Source organism: Accipiter gentilis, chromosome 33 (assembly GCF_929443795.1).
Source record: "Accipiter gentilis chromosome 33, bAccGen1.1, whole genome shotgun sequence".
NCBI classification, from domain to species: Eukaryota; Metazoa; Chordata; class Aves; order Accipitriformes; family Accipitridae; genus Astur; species Astur gentilis.
Window position 1 is genome coordinate 11,124,218 of NC_064912.1, and position 19,758 is coordinate 11,143,975.

General features: G+C 41.2%; 1 protein-coding gene across 2 annotated transcripts in view; it reads right to left on the bottom strand.

Moving 5' to 3' along the window:
* The window catches only part of SMG1 (SMG1 nonsense mediated mRNA decay associated PI3K related kinase), a 71,902-nt gene extending 53,016 nt beyond the window's left edge, over window positions 1-18,886 (bottom strand). The window contains exons 1-3 of one of the 2 annotated variants that reach the window (XM_049791689.1): window positions 18,579-18,886; window positions 8,211-8,374; window positions 4,026-4,181 (exon numbers count right to left, since the gene is read on the bottom strand). In XM_049791689.1, the coding sequence (XP_049647646.1) occupies window positions 4,026-4,181; window positions 8,211-8,374; window positions 18,579-18,667 (409 nt within the window). In that variant the 5' untranslated portion in view covers window positions 18,668-18,886. Of the gene's footprint in view, window positions 1-4,025; window positions 4,182-8,210; window positions 8,375-14,810; window positions 14,829-18,578 lie in introns of those variants that run through there. The other variant, XM_049791690.1, reaches the window with a different exon arrangement.
* Between the last annotated feature and the right edge of the window lie 872 nt (window positions 18,887-19,758).

Below are 19,758 nucleotides of genomic sequence, written 5' to 3' on the forward strand. Positions count from 1 at the left end.
CTGAGAAAGCAAACATTGGTCAGAAAATAGAAGACAGCATCATCTATTGGCTGTTCCAGATGAAAAACAGTTGTTAGTAAAAGCTACTGGTGGCTCCAGGTGGTTGCATCCTACACTCCCTTACATCTCTAACAATATAAAAATAACTTGCTTTCTACCCAAAATGGAGCTTCTCTATGAAAGCTCCCCCTGCAAAGAGACTTGGCTACGTGAGACCTCCTGGACAGAGCGGACCCTCACTGGGGACACCTGACTGACTGCAGGCTGACTGACACAGATCATCTTCGAAGTGGGACTTTTGTCTGTCATCAGTTGGCCCCACTCCTGGGAGAAGTTTGGCAAGTGCTGCACCAGTAACATTTTGAATAGTGTATGCAGGTGTGCATATAAGTAATTAATCAGAAGTATATACTTGCTTTACTAGTGGTAATTTGTAGTAACTTGTAATAAAGAAATGCAAGAAACAAAAACCTTCGTGTCCTTGTGTATCACAGAATCCTATGAACCCAGCCACAGGCCAGTAACTCTTATAGATCATGACATCACCTACAGGAGAGCATGTCTTCCGTATTATAGTCATGAAGAATATTCTCAACCTTATTTTCATGTCTTTATTTTTTTGAATTTTAAGAGAGTATGAATAAAATAGGCTTTGATAATCTGTTTCTTGCCAGACATCAGTTTAAGTAATTAATTTTGAAGATTCCTGAAATTCTGAAGGATTAGACAGGCTTAGCAAACACTGAAATAGCAATAAGAGTCTGAAGGATCAAATCTACATTTTGTTCCTAGCTAGCACAATACACAAGACATGTTGAGATGTTATCTGACAGGCATGAAGAGGACTTGTTTTAACATGTTACTGATTTTACAAAAGATTAAAGCATACATGTCCATTTTGGAAGAATTAAGATTCTTTTCCCTTGCTTTATGTGGAAACCACAGTCTTTAGTAGTGGACAAAAAGTCACGTCTGGTGAGAAACATACAAGGAATCATGATCAGCAAAGACACCTTCTGAAGCATTATCTGAGGTCTTCCTGAGTGATGGTGTCAGGCTAATAACTACAATCCCTGCTAGATGATCGCTTCCATCTGAAGATCTCCTTGTATTTCTGCCCAGAGTTGAGCTAGCAGCTGTAGTCTAAGGCTTGCCTGCCAATAGTCAAGACATAGCCAAACTTCAGAAAGATGGACTTAGCGCAATTACCCACCCAAAAAATTTGATCAGCCCTAGAGAAGAAAGAAAAGACTACTAGGAAGAATGCAGCCTGCCTGGGGGTGTACCACATCTACCATTTTCTTTAAAACCTGGGCAGTAGTAGAAGGTCACCAGAACAGGGAAAAAAAATTTTTTTTGCAAGTTCAAATGGAATAGTTTGGAAACAAAACATACACAAACAAGAATGAAAGTTCTTTTAAAGCTTGGTTACAATGGAAATTAACACAGACTACAGTACACAAAGTAAAAAGTGCAACTGCTATTCACGAATAATTCCACATGAAAACTCTTCTGCTAGGAAAGTACTGCATTCTACATTACTGAATGTATCTTGAAAGCTTAAGCTGAATCAAATCTACACACATTTATTTCACTATTAGACTGTCTACATACAAAGCCTCTCAAAACAGCAATTTGAATCTGTCCTTGAATAATTCAATGCATTGGCTACCCCATAATACAGTCCTTTCCAAGACAACAGATGTGCCTCATGAGAAAGAGAAAAGTCTGTTCTACAATATTCCTACAGCTGCACTCTACCAACAATAACCCGGATGAGGAACACACAGTACACATCACTTCTCTTCTGTTGCTCCCAATTTGCACTGTTCTCTGCCACTCAGGAAGCACATGGGAAGCTACACCAGCATAGCTGGGTTGGGGTCACTAGATACTGCTCTTGAAGGGCAAACCAGGATGCAGTGGTTTGGAAAACACTGAAAATTATAAAAAGTTATTTAGTAAAAATAAAGGTATTCTCGATCTTTGCAAGGTCCCTAAAAAAGTCCCCCCTCCTTTCCCAAAAACTGTTGGTTGACTCTTCAGTGTTAGATGAAAAGTCAACAGTAAGTGTAAGTCCTGAATTAATTAAATCCACAACTTGCAACTTCTTAGTGTTGTCTTCTCTGTGTCTATCTTTTTGCTTGTAATCTCTTCATGGAAAACTGTAGTTTATTTTGAAATACCGTTGTGCTGTTTACGTACAAAAAAAATATCCTAAAACCATAACTGTATAAATAAAACCACCACCAAGGTTACTGGTATGAGACATACATTTAAACTGCTGCTAGAACAAGACGTACTGTTCCAAACTCCGTACTAAAAGCAGCTTTGGTTTTATTCAGTTAATATCTGATGAACATTGGCATTACTCCCCAAGAAAGTAAATGTTAGCTGTCTGTTGAGCCATAATCATAACATAAAAATAATTTTAAAAAAAAGAATAAACTAATCAAGAGCATGACTGAAACTATACTAATCAAAGCACTAGTTAGCGATCTCTTGTATGACTTCCACTCTGTGAAAAATCAGCAAGGTCTCAGCCACATGCTAACTCACAACGGTTTTAAGAATTGCTTAATGCACACACTAATAGACAAGAAAATATATAAGAATTTAAAAAATAAGATCCTGTTGCAACACAATCCCACTGTATTTTGAAGAAGATAAGAAAAATCAAAATGACTTGCTGAAGCCTACAATCACAAAGACAGCCCAGTTAAAAAGGAGAAACTCTTGAAATCTGACATCTAGAGGACAGAATACATACAGAAGCATACAAGTCATAGGCAGCAACTTCAGTCATCTGAAATTACAGTCCCTAACATTTTAAAGATTAAAGAGGTGCTCACATACCTAAGAGAGCAGTCTGAATTTTCTGCCAGTACTAACGGTAAATTCACACACAAGCCCACTACCAGGATTATTTACAGAGTTCTCTGTTAGACAATTCTCTATTTCCTCTACATAGACATAATTTAAAACACTAAAAGGACTGAATAATTTTTATATCAAGACACCAGAATGGGACTATAAAGTTTGAGTTTAACCCATTCCAAAGATCAGGCTTTTGCAACAGTCATGTCACCACTTCTAGCACAAAGCACACCGAACTTCCTTCTTCCACCTTTTGTCACCTCTGAAATATAAATCCCTGAGGAGAAACACCGTGTCCTCCTATGTTTATAATGTGCCTGGCACAAAGCAGCCACAGTTTTTGTCACTGGCTCAACTACCACTTGTACTAAATGATGCAATAAATGACAGCACTTAGTCATAACAAAGTTTCTATTTTCATTCAAAAGTCCTTGGAATAACATTCTTTTTTAAAAAAACTACGATTTAAACCCAGATAGTGGGAAAAGTTAAGACTTCTTTCTCAAAAACACGTCCAGCATTCTTGCAGCCTCTTGCCACTCCAGCTGTCCTCTCGCTGCATCTCCCAAGACCTTACCCATATTCTTATGATGCCTCCAGACCCTCCCCAGCCTCTAATCCTCAGCTGAGCAAGAGGGAACATGAATTGTGGCTGATTCAGGAGTTCACATCTACTGACTAATCAGCTGGTATTATGTGATGACTAGTTGACCTGCAGGCCAGTGAGAACAGATAACAGTTGAGCTCACTGTTGCAGGTTTTCCCTCACTAGGGACTCATTAGTTAACAACCTTTTACTCAGGCATCAATTTTCAACAAATCTAAGAGCAAATTCTCCTTCCTGGAGCCCTTGATCTCTTTGCCAAATTTGGCTAACCTGAATAAGGGTTCAAAAGCTATTTAAAGAAAATTGAAAGATTGATAGCATAAGCCATATAGTCAAGAGATCTGCCTAACCTATGGAGGAACTCTGAATGGAGGGAACAGTATAAATACAACATGACAGTTTCCATCAACATCTCTAATCATGTATCAAAAAAAATCAAATCTATATAGATTGCCTAATCATAGCAAACTTTTCATATTCTGAACACAAGACAGGTTGCCAAAAGAGATCTTCTTTTCCTGAAAATCTGTGGTATCCTTACCCTGTGATTTCCTCATGTCTTTTGTGGCTAAAGCACGATTCCCATGCGGAACACTGGTAAAATCAGGATTGGTCACATTGTTAACTCTCAGCTCTTGCCCCAACGACTTCCGACCATAAGTATTTTCCCCAGATCCTCCATTGACACTGTAGCCACCTGTGGAAAAAACAATGTGAGATTAAAACAGACTATCAGACCATAAATTTAGTAACATAGTATGTTATGAGTTATTCAATTTATATGCAAATTAGTAGCCCTACCCTCTACCACCTTCTTTAGCTTCCTTTTTCACTTTCCCATGCAAAAATGTTTTGCTATGCCCTGTAAGTTTCCAGGTCACACATTCAGAATCTCATCACTCTTCTTTTGAAGCCTATGAAAAAAATCTCTTACAGTGAAGTTTAACATCGATTTTGTTGGATTTGGGGTTTTCTTATTACTTTTGACCCTGTATTTTACAAGGCCCTTCACGTCAAACTGCTAGTACACGACTAGATAAATTCACTTGCTCCTTGATTATGCACATCAAATTTCCACTGTTTTTGTTATAAATCTACCACAAAGGCTCAGTAAAATGGCAAAAAAAAAAAAGGGAGAAATATTTTTAAAAGCCACAGATTATTTATATGTACAGATTGAACAGCTCTCCCTAAATATACAACAGTCAGTATTTTGACACACTAATACTGACATTATCTTAAATTAAACTCTATCTTAAATTAAACTCTATCCTACATTCTCCCACTTGTGATACACACGGTACCTCTTTGTTAACAATACAAAATTGAAATAAAAGTGTCATTTTGAGTAATTCAATTGGTTTTACTCCTAGAGCCACAAGAATTTACATACTCAAAAGTTGAAACCAAAGATTTTTCCAGTTTGTGACACTGCTTTGATGGGCAGGTTCTTCATCTGCAGTAGTGTGGAGAAGTGAAACTGTGCCCTGAGCCTGCCCAATACTTCACTCGGTGTACCAGAGCTCACTTGAGGCAGCTGTGCAGGCAGCTTTCTAAAGTGCCTCCTGCCTGAGACAGGGAAGAATCAACTAATAAAATTAAACCCATAACAATGAAAGATATGTAAGATTTCTTTCAGAAAAGGTATTTCCACAATTCCACCTGCACTAGTGTATAAAAGAAAGCCTGGGGAGAAGGAGAGGTGGCTCTCCATAAAAAGAGGCAGCTTACCGAGACTACAGGATGATAAAAAGATAAGTTCAAACATCAGGTGAATCTGGACCTTACTAGATGTAAAGAATGTCATCTGGAAGGCAAAGCTTTTGATAAAAAGCAGCTGTGAACTACCAGAAGTTTGTGTATTTCTATACACACGGGACTACCCAACCATTACAGAAAATCCTGTGCAAAGTCTCAGTTCTTAATAGTTAATTACAATTACAGTAAAGATAATTTGTGTATACTTGGATTTACAACATTAAATACAATTTTTAAACACAAACTAGCATGTATGCCACCTTAACGTTATCTTGTCATAACAAACCAACACTGTCCTATGAAAGAAATTACTTCTAACAGCAATAATTTTATTTATGACTAAACAGAAGTGTATCACTAAAATTCAAAGCAACAAAGAAATTAGTTTAACCAAAGATATCAGAGATCATGTACTCCGACCACAAACATCAGCTATCAAAACCAGACATACTACCATATACTGTTGGAGTTCTTGGAAGTTATTTCATACTTTTCTGCTAGCACACAAAATATCCCAGCTTTTTTGGTTGTCTGCAAAGGCATGTAGTATTTACTACAGCGTATTTGACATTACTTTAAATGAATAAACACAAACCTGTATTCTTCCACTTGACAGATAGACAGTACATCTTTGGTAACAATATGAAACAAATTGTCATTTAGAGTAATTAAAAAACAGCAGGGCAATCAGGGTTTTTTGGCAATAAGGCTGTAAATACTACATTATAACTCTCTTCAGTTATCTCCTGGTCTGAAAAGTTTTTTAAAATCCTAATATATACAAATTCTATTCATTTCTCTTTAAGTGTTAAATCTGAGACCAAGGAAAAATATGATCAGCTATGTCACTGTTATTAATTTTAGCATAAATATGTAGCTACCATGACATACAAATACTAGTGCAGTATCTTTTTAGCAGTAAGGACCCTGAGCGCATCCTAGTTATAAACCAAAAGAGAGGAAAGTGTTGCAGTAGGGGAGAACATCTCATCTATAAGTAAAAACCCAAGAGTCTTCTATTTAATTTTAAAAACTTAATCTTCCAACTCCCCTGTCTTGTTTTATAAAATAAAGAAGAGAAAACAAAGGAGGGCATCTAATTGCAGTCTTCCACTAGTTAATGTGAAGGGTTATTTTTTTAAAAAAAAAAAAAAAAAAAAAAGACAGCCAGACTAATCTTACAGATGCAGAGCAAAAGGACAGGAGTCAACATTCATAAGTTGAGCAAGGGAAATTCAAAGTGGATACGAGAAAACAATTATTACTAGGAGAGTGGTAAAGCACTAAACAGGCTGCTAAGGGAGGCTGCAGAACCTCCCATCCTTGGAGGTTCTCAACCTAAACAACTTCCAGAAATTATCATGTTGGAAGTCATTTTTATTATCAACACCAGAAACTGGGGGGAGGGATGTGGGGCAGGGGCAGGCATGTGGAATATTTTCTCAAGGATTCTAGGTACTTATGACATGTGGTTAGCCAGGATAGAAAAGCTAGAAATTCTTAAAATTAAAATTCCATGCTGGCAGACTCCAACAGATTAATTGAAAATCATTTAATTAGTAAACAAAGAAACTATTCTGCACCTGTAAGCTTGTAAATTTCTCCAAAAATAAAAATTAACTAGAGACATTTGGAATTTGGTTTTGTAGTACAGAATACCCTAATCATCTCTTTTCAAGTCACACCTGAACAAAATAGCATCGTTAAAGTTCTGAGCTAGCAGAGACATGCCCTGTAAGATAAAGTACTTGAGGGACAGTTGCATTTTTCTTTTCAAATGGCACTTTCCCAGCAACTTCACAAACTACCTTACTGAATTTGTCTGAAATTTACTATTTCACTATGCTGCCAATACATTCCTTAAATACTAGCACACTTCAAAGTATAAGAATAACCTACCATGCTAGTCTGTGAAACACAGTAAAACTCTCCATGTTAGCAGACACACTGCCAAATATATTCACTTTCTAAGCAGTTTCGCTGTTAAAGTTAACCAATCTTAAGGTTCTCAAGGTATGCAGATAAACATATACCTGTTTCATACTCCTGCCTCCTAGTAACAGTATCTACTACTTATAAAAAAAAAATTTGCATCAGTACAACCAGCTGTAACTTCCCCTAACATGTAGCAAGTCTTTACAGAGAGTTACAGGGCAGAGAAGTAGGGGGTATGTGAATGCTTTTTAGGTTCCTGAAGAAAAAATCCCACACTAATACTCCTGTGAGATTTTATTTTTTTTGAGTCTGGCCTGCCTGAAGAAAATTTACACAGTCTAAAAAGTGACTCTGCAAGTAAAAACCCTATGTGATACCTGTACTTGCCAATCAAAAAAAAGAAATCAGAATACAGATTTCTTTTCCATAAAGATGAAAAAGATACGATTCTGAATTTTTAGCCATCTTCTACAGAAAGTAGAAAATTCTCAAAAAAAAAAAAACACCATGAAATTGTATGAACCATATATCACACGATTTAGATTAAGTCAGACTGAGGCACATAGAAGTACAAATCCCCATTAATGACAACATATAGATTTGATTCCCAAAGATTCCAGTTAGCTGCAGTAAAGCTGCAATAGGTAATATATCAGATTAGTAGCCCATTTAATCAGGCAGTCCATTTTCAATACCAGAAGCACCAGACAGTATTCAAGAAGTTACAACTTGCAGATCAGACACATCCAGAATACTATTCTTTAGAAAAACATTCTTATTCTGTTAATGCATTAAGTCTTCTCTTACATTCTTCTCCTAATGCAACTGCATATTTTTCTCACTATTCATATCAACCACAACATTTCTTTGACCCCTGATAAATCTCTCAACACAGTGATATTGTGGCAATGAGTTGTATCAGTTCACTGCCTTCTTTTGGAAAAGGAAAAAAAAATTCTCTACCATTTCAAGTTTACTGCCTTTCTCTGAATGTCCCCTCACAATTTTACATATGAAACAGCAATCTGTATACCTTTTTCTTCATTCTGTATGTCAGTGTGGACTCTGATATCATCGTGTCTTTGTCGAGACACCACAGCTGAATTTGAGGGTTGTAATCCATAGGAGGCAGAACTGCCCCGATCTCTGGATGAAGAGTATTTTAAATTGTCCTGGTCAGCTGATGCACTGTCAGTTCTATAAAGAGAAAAATATTTTTTTTTTATGCAGGGATATAACAGGAGTGGGATTCACACTTACAAATGCAACATATTTAAATGACAATCCCAAATGTATTTTCCTGTGTCAAAAAAGTTGTACATCTAACCTGCTTCTTAAAAAGTGACCTTAAATTCACGTTGGGATTAGAAACATGCAAACCAAATGCATTCTAGTGTGCCAGTGCCTCTTCTCAGGATGTTCTCAAGTCTCTTTTCAGTTGGATGCCTATTCTATTCTCCTTATGGAGAAATTACTTCCCAGAAGTGAAAATAAAATACAACTAGGTATATACCACAGCTAGGCAATACAGTGTCTACCATTTGTGAAAGTCATTACTAATCCACACATGAACATTTATGTAATATGCTATGGGTCTTATTGAGCAATGTAAACCCACTTATTAGATGGAGGTGTTACTAGCATGTAGCTGATACTCAACATAGGAATCGCATATTAAGTTTTTGCAAAACAAAAATTGCAAAACAAGAAAACAGCCTTTACTGTGGAAAAACCTAGAATGTAAATTAAGAGCTGTTATCCTTTAGAATAAATGTTTGCAGATAAAAAGCGAGGTAAAAAATCTGCATTAAGTCACTCTCATATCAGAAAACTGATTTACAGCCCAGAATAAACTTTTAAGGAAAAAGGTGAAAATTCTGAAATCAGCTCTTCTCACTGGACATACTAAATGATTTCATTTTTAAGAATACAGTACCTTTAACATACTGAACTTACGCACACAAGACTTCAGCATCTAAATTCAACCAATCACTTTAAATGCATTCTTACAAGCAATCCTGGAAGCTTTACATTAAAAACAGTAAAACAATACCCATCCAAAACAAAAATCAGCAGAATTTTGTTCAACTCAAGTATATGTGGAATCACACTATTCAAATTATTTACAGAGGGCTTTTCCTAGGCAAACTCTAAAGATCTACTATTTTTATTTTAATGTTTGGATAGTTCATTTGATTATTTAACAAAAAGCAGGACAGATCATTCCTTTCCATTCCTGTAAATTAGCTACAATTTGCATAAGAATAAACACCACATGTTCTTGGGAAAAAGTCTTTCATTTTTACTTTTCAAGAGAACACTGCAATTAGAACCAGGAGACAAATTCAGGAAAAAGGAGTTATATACATCTCAAGGCCAAAAGGGAAAAACACAGCTAAAATTTTTGAAAAGCAGCTGTTACTTAAGCTGTCCTGAAGGCTTGCTATTTTCAAATATAGCTCACCCTCAGTACAACTGGAAGAGTAATACCATGAGAGTTGATATTTGCAAAAACAACTGCAACTAAAGAACCCACACACACATGATTTATTCTCCTGAGGATGTTAACAGACAATATACTATCAATTTGGAAGAGGGTCCAAAAGCAGAAAATTGTGCTTTTGCCCTATTCTCACAGTGAAAGGTTGACACTAGGTTTGCTTGGCAGGTATTATTCCCTTTTGCTCTCTAAGCAAATTCACCTTTAGATATATACTATAAGAACCTTTTCCTCATTCAGTATTCACTGTGGCATCACATCTACTGCTTTGTTGACCACTTGCTTGGACAATAAGAGGCAAAGCTTTACTAAAAGTCTTTGCTCATGACAGTCAACTAGGATTGTAGAAATACTTACACAGTTGGACCTTCATCATTCACCTAAGTTATGTTGAACAAGTTCTGCACTGTACCTTCAACTAGTATGAACTTTAAATATGCCTACACCATGTGCAAATTTTCCAGTCAGCTACAGAGCCCCCAGATTTTCTCCCTGCCCTAAAACCTCAGGAGACTTCCAGCTGACTTTGAGGAACAGCCGTTTATTACAGAGGATTCAAATTATTTTAGCCTTTCAATGAAACAGACTGACAAATTTTCAATTGGTAAATTTAAGTACTGTTGGGTTCTTAGCAGTGTACCTCCCCAAAGAGCATTCCTTTTTTTAAAGTGATGTGCTGTAGACTGTATCATCTCCAATTGTCAAGCATTAAGTCTGAAATTCTTAAGTCTGAAAGCAAGCTGATTAAATGTACAATTTTTAAGACTGTTCTGCATATCCCAATCAGCTGAAGGACTACACGTGTTCTCAGCTAACCTCACTTCCCGCAGCACAGCCTTTGAATGTTTTGTAAAATTTTCCATTGTGGTAAAATACATAAGCCTATTGTTTCCCTGGGAAAAACCACACACTCGCTTTGTTCCGTCTTTGGGAACAAGCTTTCTGCAAGCTAACTTGTTCACACTTTATCACCCAACTAAAAGGTGAGCACAGTTTTATTAAAAATATGTAATTGTTCTCATATGTATCAATTTAAGAAACAATAGTTCCCACTGAAAACACTGTTCCCACTACAATAAATGTGCAGCTTAGATATCCAGCAGCTTCTGCCTGTTCTTCACGAGGCAGAGAAAAAAAAACACATCATAGGAAGATACTGTTTCTAGACAACTAGGTTCTTGACCCAACTGACTGCTATGGTCCATATTGCTTTGAAGGAGGATTTTGAACTGAAAGAAGCTTGCAATAAGATTCACACTAGAAGCAGAGCCCACCATCTCATGTGCCTGTGCATTTCTAGCTGTTCTGTGATGCACACCATTTCTCATGTGGGAAGCAAATTTAAGAATTGTACTGTAAGCTCCTGCATCAGCACTCTAGGAGTCCGTAGCATGGGCTCATGAAGACCTGGGTATGCAACCCCAATACCTGTCACCCACACCTGTGCTCGCTTATCGAGGAACCCAGATGCCTGGGTGACATAGGACACTGCTGTGCAAACTCACAGCGAAGCACTGTCTGCGTAAGCAGGAAGAGACATTTAATTTCCAAATCTGTTTCTGAAAAATACCATTTTTCCTGTCAGTAATGTACTCATGACTTTGAAAGACAACCACTTAGAACTCAAAACGCAGCCACTCTATGGACAGGTACTTGCCAAAGTCTCACAAATAATTACTTTTTGCACCTCCCTCCAGCCCTTTATGGTACACTGCAGCCATTCCACCAGGCAATGGGAAGAACTGTACTCCGGGCTACCTCGACTCATGCCCACATATCAGGAGGGCACTTTCCCTGTTCACATGGCAGCATTTCCACTTTAATTACACTGTGCCAAACAGATGTAGGTTACATGACAGACGTAATGCTTAGCGTCATCTTTCCAAAGAAGTCTATGCAACAACAGATTTATCAGTTACATACACTGACATTGCCAGACCTGAACAAACATTGTATACTAATAAATTACAATGTACAATGTTAGCAACAGATAAGCAGAAGTACAAATACAAATGTGACATTAGACAAAGTTGGAATGGGAAATTGCAAGGATGAACATGACTATGATTACCTTACAATGTAGCTTCAAAAGCATATTTGCCACTTCATGAGACACTAGTCTGTTTTATTTCCACCTGAAAAGCTCATTGATGGAGACTAAGCAAAGTACTTCAAGAGCTCCAATGACAGTTGTCATCTGTGCCTGGTTCTGGATGGAAGACTACCTGTTTACCACTGTCCTGGTTTTGGCTGGGATAGAGTTAATTTTCTTTCTAGTAGCTGGTGTAGTGTTATGTTTTGGATTTAGTATGAGAAGAATGTTGATAACATACTGATATTTTCAGTTGTTGCTAAGTAGTGTTTGGACTAAGTCAAGGATTTTTCAGCTTCTCATGCCCAGCCAGCAAGAAGGCTGGAGGGGCACAAGAAGTTGGGAGGGGACACAGCCAGGGCACCTGACCCCAACTGGCCAAAGGGGTATTCCAGACCATGTGACATCAGGCCCAGTATATAAACTGGGGGGAGTTGGCCTAGGAGGGGATCGCTGCTCGGGAACTAACTGGGCATCGGTCAGCAAGTGGTGAGCAATTGCATTGTGCATCACTTGTTTAGTATGTTCCAATCCTTTTATTATTGTCATTATTATAATTATTATTTTCTTCCTGTTCTATTTAATTATTCTTATCTCAACCCATGAGTTTTGGGGGGTTTTCCCCCAATTCTCACCCCCATCCCACTGGGGTGGGGGAAGTGAGCAAGCAGCTGCAGGGTGCTTAGTTGCTGGCTGGGGTTAAACCACAACAACCACCAGCACCAGTTCCCTGCATACACTGTTATAGCAACATCATTTATACAGAAGAGATTGCATTCAGTTTTCTGCAGGGTGATTATTAACCTGCCTTTATCTGTCAGAAAAAGAAAATAGTTCACCCACCTAAATAAGCAGAAATGGCCACTAGTTCCCCCTAAAAAAAGCAGACGTTTAATTTTTTCTCCAAGGACATACAAAAGGAAAGCTAGACTTTTCAAAAAATAAGTGTATATCTCATTCCATCAAAAGTATCAGCATGATTTGACTAGCTAATTTGTATGACTAAGAAAGCATGGCTGAGAACAACTGGATTTTAAAAAAAAAACAAAACCAAAAAACAAAAAACACAAAAAACAACTTTTTAACTAGAAAAAAGAAAAATAGGTCAATCAAAAATATATCATGTTTCTTTAGTTATATGGAAGCCTTAAGAATTTTTGTCCAAGAAACTTGTTACAACAATCTGGTGTATACTATTCATTATCTGTAGCTCCTTCAGAACAACCCTGCCATATGGATATTATTTTGAGACAAAAATCACTTAATTATTCTATTTGATTTTATTTTCAAGTACAGGATCTACAGGGAGGATTTATGCTGAGACAACTCTACTGAATGAGTTGTATTATTGTTCAAGTCAGTCAATTTTACTAGCTGCTTTGTTCTATTTGCCAAGTTTATTTGCTATAATGCAGATAAATTCATTACTTAAAGTCTTTATCAATAAAACATTTAAAACTTAGGAGTCACTGTATCCATTCAAATCAACAGCTTCCCACCAAGTTTCTGACCTTTCCGACCCTTCTTCCACTGGCATGCAGAGCTATGACAGCCGCCTTTTGCCATGCTCTTTTATCATCACTTGGTTCATCTTGCCAAGCCCAAGGCTGGCTGAGCCCACCCCAAAGCCTACTTTTGTTTCTACTCCTGCATTGAGAGAGCACAACAAGAGTGTAAGTGGCCATGTTTTCTACTAGTGAAATAACAACTAAATAACTATTTTCCTACTGCAATTCTGCCATCTCCGCTGCTGGACAGCTACCTGCACGGTAGCTTTTCAAATCACTTCTTGATTCTGCATCACTCCCTTCTTACACAGTAGCTCACCAATTTCCTTCTGTACTGTGATGGACATTAGGAGAGAATGTCAGGGAAATGTATTACATATACACATCCTATTCTTATTTTTCCACAGGCATGTTTTGATAGCCCTTTTTGGATACAGGATATTATGCTAGCTAAATCATTGGTGTGATCTAGTATGGCTATTGCTGTATGGAAGACTATCTCTCTCCAAGTTCCTTTTGTTTCCCACTGACACACTTTCAACTTCTTTCATCTTTCTCACCTCTCATTCTCCTCTATCTTCACATTAAAAACAAATGCTTTCACATTACAAACTTAGGCTCCCCCTTTTTACCAAAAAACAAAAAAGCTCTTTGATCTCACACCTTCCCAACATATTCAACACTCAGATGTGAAAGGAGATCAAGAATTACTTATTGCCAGTTCAGAACTGAATGCATTCCTGTTCAGCATCTCCCACACACAGTCCACTGAATCTTTTCCCAAGGTTTCCATTGACCTCTTCACAATGGCACCTCACAACTGATACTGCATTTTGTTCTCTAAGCTGCCTTCGGCATCACTATCTTTCTCTCTCTCTCCCCCCGTATGTACATATCTATCTATCTCACCCTTTGTGCTCTCCTCTCTCTCAACTATTCCTGAAGAGACAGAAAAGCCTTACCAACTTTCATCCTACATGACTCCACCCATTCTCAGGTAATTTCAGCAATATCCTCAAACATCTCTATGTTATCAACTTTCAGATCTCTCAGTTACACACCTCTCCAAACTAAGATTTGAGCCTATTTCTAACAAACCTTGTTGTACATGCAAACGCAGAAGAAATAGTCTCTGCCTCAACTTTCCTTAAACACAGCACCCACTACTATCACCCTGCTTGTTATTCAATGTATTAGTCCAGCATTATGGACAGACAATATCCACAACAACTAGTGCTTGCCTTTCATAAAAGGCTGCTCTAACCATCACTTTCTTAGCCCATTTGCTCTGATAAGTTTCTTTGCTCCCTGCCAATACCTCCCATTCTGTCTTTAATTAAACACAGGACACTTGTCCTCAGTTATAAAGTGCTAGCCAATACTGCTCTCCTGCTTAGGTTATAAGCTACCTGGAAGGAGAGGCGTATTTTACTGTCTTGTCTCATCGTGTCTAGACCCATGGGGACCGAGGCAGTAACTTCATTTGACAGGCACCCTGATAACAGAAATTAGTAACTCGTAACACTGACTTACGTTGCATGAGAAGGATGCACTTCATTTTCAAGAACGAATGTCAGTACTGAACCTAGTAAGACGCTTCTGGAACTTTTCTCAGATGTGAAAGACTTTCTTTTTCACATTTCCAGATATTCCCCTGCTAACCTACATTTATGATAGGAGAGACAGAGAGGTCCTGTTAATTAAAATCTTATCTTCCTTTTCTCACTTTCACCTAAGAATAAGAAAGCCATGGTGCACCCTGCACCTGCTAACCTACTACCCTGCACTCACACTCCTGCTTAGTACCACCATAAGCACATGAAACTTGCTTTGCCATGCAGAGCATTTCCTATCAAAGGGAAGCATTGCTTGTTTCAGTATATAATTAGTCTTTAGTACTCTACCGAATTAACTCTGCTCACACACAAGACCTGCACACTGACATGATTTTATATTTTCCCCCAGAAGAACAGGCTGCCCAGGGTAGTGGTGGAGTCACCATCCCTGGAGGTGTTCAAAAAACACGTAGACAAGGCACTTCAGGAGATGGTTTAGTGGGCATGATGGTGTTGGATTGATGGTTGGACTCAGTGATCTTAAAGGTCTTTTTCAACCTAAATGATTCTATGATTCTATAAGTCATATCAGGGAAAATGCAGTGAGATCTGTAAAACAAAAAGGAAAGAAAACAGAAGTAAAGGTCTAGAAAGCTATAAAGATTAGAAGAAGGAGGAACAAGATCTTATCAAGCCTTCTCAAAAAAAACCTTACTGTTCTGTCACATATATCCAACATTAACCTAAAAACTTTTTGTGTTGCTATTAGAGTCTTGCACACCTCAGTGCACTAATATGCCCACATATATCAGAACAACTTCTTTCTCTGTAATACACAGCTCTATCAATGCACACACTGTAGGAAAACCAGTCCACATGCATCTGACAGATACGACTGCATTCATGCAGGCACAAAAAAAAAATCAAATTCTAATTAAAAACTACTCTCCTTTAAAAAAGGATGTGGGTTCCAACTTTCAGTTTCACACTGTTTTCACCCCAAGTTCCAGTGCTGATTAGCATTACTAAAAATTGAGAGGAATCTAGACCTAGTAATGAGAATCGATCTAGTCATTTTTACACATACAAAAATGTGTGTTTGAAAACACAGTCCATCTGAGTTAATACACCCGTGCATTAGCAGTTCCTCTCCTCCCCCCCCCCCCGCCTTAAGAACTCAAAACAACTACAATTACTGCAGTTTTCATTACTTTGGCCATGTGCGTTTCTTCTTCCACACCCCGCAAGAAAGCATTTATCAGCAACATCACCTAAGCTAAACATCAACTAAGTCAACATATAAGAAAGGGGAAGGAAAGAATACGTGCATGTATTTTGTGTTGTAGGGTTTGTCCAAGAGCATATTTGAAACCATCAATGAAAAAGAAACATTCATTGCCAGTTTTATATAACAGATCTCCTTTCAACCATGCATGTGAATCACTTTTAAAAATTAGTTAATGCCAAAACAACAAAGACTGATTTAATCTCTGTGTTGTTCTTTAAGCCCTTAGTGTAGACTCACAGGTTCCATATCACCAAAGCTATATTTTTGAGATTTAAAAAACTTGAGCATAACTTAGAGAGAAAAATGTGCTTTGTGTTTGGGACTGTTTGAACATTTCTGATTCTTGGGCTCTCTCACCAGATTAAAAAAACATATATATTTAAAGGAAAGGATAAAGTTAAACTCTTACAACTGACAGGATCAGTGACGAAGTGTTACCTATTTCTTAGCAGGAGCTCTAATCACAGTGTGATGGAAACAGAACTAGGCTCTATCCATGCTGTGAAGCTCCCCTAGTCTGCCACACTTTCTCTAGTGCTTTCAGATTTTTGTTTCTGCTGTGGCTTTTGGGATAATTATTTTTAGCAGCCCAATTTACAGCAGCTGTATTTGAGACCTAAGGAGACACCAAACTACAGCATGGGGAACGGACGACAGTCAGACACTGAGGTAACAGTCTAACTTCTTAAACCAGCCTCATCACCAGGCAAAGCATTTCTGCAGCTAGACTCTTACTTTCACCCCTAAGTGAACCTATTGCAGACAATACTATATTGGAAAAAGTCAGCTTCCTAGCCCCTGTAAGACACATTTTTTATGCTAAAAGACAGAACTTGTGACAAATTAATATATCCAACCAGAAAGCATTTAAAGAAGCCATCCACTGCAAAGATACAAGATGTACATCCAAGTTCTGCCCAGTGGCAAGGTAAAGGATTAGGGTCCAGAATTCCAGACTACAGTCCAGAAATCTGAAGCAAGGTAGTAGTTAAGGAACAAGAGAGAGACCAGACTTCTTAATTCCCCCTAAAACATCTACATGCTATAAGGAGGAGTCACCAACAAGGTTTGCAGGTTTCTAAGTGAGGAAAAAACAGTAAATTATTTGACTAAGTAGTTCAATAACAGAAGAAATTAGAACTTAAATAACCATGCCCCACACACCATTAAGAATTGAATAGCCTCTAGCATTAGCCCTAGAGGCTGCACTGCTAGCTGTTCAAGCAAAAGGAAAGCTTCCTTCACAGTAAATACTGAAGTTACACCTGTGTTTCATAAGATCTACCTTCACATCCACCCAATTTTCCTAGTCCATACCGCATGCGACTGGGACTGTCACCTGTAAACACTTTCCCAAGCATGTGCCGCTGTGTTTGCTGGAAAGTTTAAAAGTCAGATCCCATATTGTGTTAAGCTTTCAAAAACACTAGAAAAAAGCCCCAAATCTTCCACATTAAAGAAAAATTAAGAAGCACCAAATTTATTTACAATTTCTATGTGACAATTTTGACCCTCAAAGTAGCAAAGCTGAGCAGCAGGGCAAATACATTGTCATCAGATATATAAGAAGTAACCAAGACCTGAAATACACTCCCTATACTTGACTAGAGAAGCCAAACAGACTTGGAATTTCACTTACTAAGAAGTCCTAGGTATAAACAGACCTTAAAACCTAACACACTGTAAAAGCTCTCACCCCAGCCTACTTACAGCTCAACTCCTTTCCCCCGATTAAAAGAAAAAAATTAAATAAAATAAGGATCCTGTACTACTTTATTAACCCTCAAAAGACTACGAGTACTTCTGCAGCCTCTCTTCTTTCTGGTGAAAACTAGGCTGAAAAAATGCAGGTGTCAAGCCCCCCCCCCCCCCGCCCCGTTCCCCACCCCACTGCAGGCCCCCCCCCAGCGCTTCAGCTTTCCAGCGAAGCGCCTCGCACCGCGACCCGCAGGAGAGGGAAGCTGCTGCCTGCGGACACGCACCCGCTGTATCAGCCAGAGGCGTTAGGGCCAGCCCGAGCCGCGAGAGACCCAGGGGAAGAGGGGACACCGGGAGAAGCGGGGGGGAGGCAGGAGCTGGGAGCCCAGACCGGGGTCCCGCCCAGCCCAGCCCTGCGCGCTGACAGACCTGTCCCGGTCCCGGTGCCGGTCGTCTCCAGCCGCCGGCAGACACGGATCCGGAAACCGGCCCCCGCGCCCCCGCCCGGCTCCCGCCGGGGCACGGCCGCGGCCGGCCCCTTCCCCGCCGCCTAGGCCTGCCGCCACCCGCCCCGCGCTAGGCCCAACAGCCAGGAAGTGGCTCCGCCGCCGCCGCTCCGAGCCGCCGCGGCCCGCGCCGCCCCGCTGCCCCAGGCCCGGCGGCAGGGCCGGGCCGAGCCGCCAGCCGCGGCGCCCCGCTGCCCCGGCCCCCGCGCCCCGCAGGCGGCCAGGCCGCGCCCCCTGCCCCAGCCCTGCCCACCTGGGTTGCCAGTCATTCCAGCCCCGCGGGTGGTAGTGCTGCCTGCTGCCGGTGCCGCTCAGCCGAGACCCCGGGGCTCTGCGGCTCATTACCTTGCCCGAGACGGCATGGCCGGCCGGGCAGCGGCGCGGGACAGGGGCGGCGGCGGCAGCGGCGGACGAGGAGGAGGAGGAAAGGAGGAGGAAGGGAACGGGAGAGGCGCGGGCGGCGGCTCGTCACTCGCGCTCCGCAGGCGGCTGCTGTCTCACACCGGAGGGAGGGGACGCGGCCGCCGCGGCTGCTCCGGCTGCTGCCCGGCCGCGCGGCATGCCGGGATCGCGGACATGGGCCGCCCGCCCCCTCCGCGGGGCACGCTGGGAGGGCGGGGGACGGGGGCGCTCCGCCTCCGGCGGCCGCCGGACGGGCTTCCCCACCGAGGAGGGAGGAGGGGGGGTCCCCGCCGCTGCCCGCCCCGCGAGGCCTCGGGCGGCGGTCTCCCGTGGGCGTGGGGGAGCGGGCGGCCATCGTCGGCACCCCGCCGCGGGGCGTGAGGGGAGCGGGGGATCCCAGACCCCTCTCTCTCCGCGTCCTGAGGGGAGCCTGAGGCCCCTGGGCTGTCAGGGTCGGTGCCGGGCGACAGGCTCCCAGCTGTGAGGGGAACCTGCGGCCCCTGGGTGCGAGGGCAGCCAGGGGATCCCAGCCCGACCAGCGTGAAGGGATCTGGGGGACCCCGGGTCCTGAGGGGATCCTGGCACCACAGCACTCTGAGGGGACCAAGGTCCCCGGATCGTGAGGGCAGGCGGGGGCTCCCAGTCCCCCAGCTGTCCGGGCAGCCAGAGGATCCCAGCCCCTGGGTCCTGAGGGAGCGCGGGCGCTGAGGGGACCGAGGTCCCCGGAGTGTGAGGGGAGCCTGGGGCCCTTGAGTCCTGAGAGGAGCCGGGGCTCGCAGGCCCCGAGCAGAGGTGGAGGACCCCTGCCCTGCTCCCCGCTTCCCTCTGCGGGGGTCTGTGCAGCCCCGAGCCTTGCTGGAGCGTCTGCAGGCAGCTGCATCCCTCCGATCAGATCGGATCCTCGTCCCCACGTTTCTCCCCATTAGAACGTCACCCATCTGTGACTGCCAAGGGGAAGCCTGATGCTTGGCAGCGGTCAGCAAAAAGTTGACTAATCCCACAGTAAACGCTAACTAAACCCTTAACGTTTC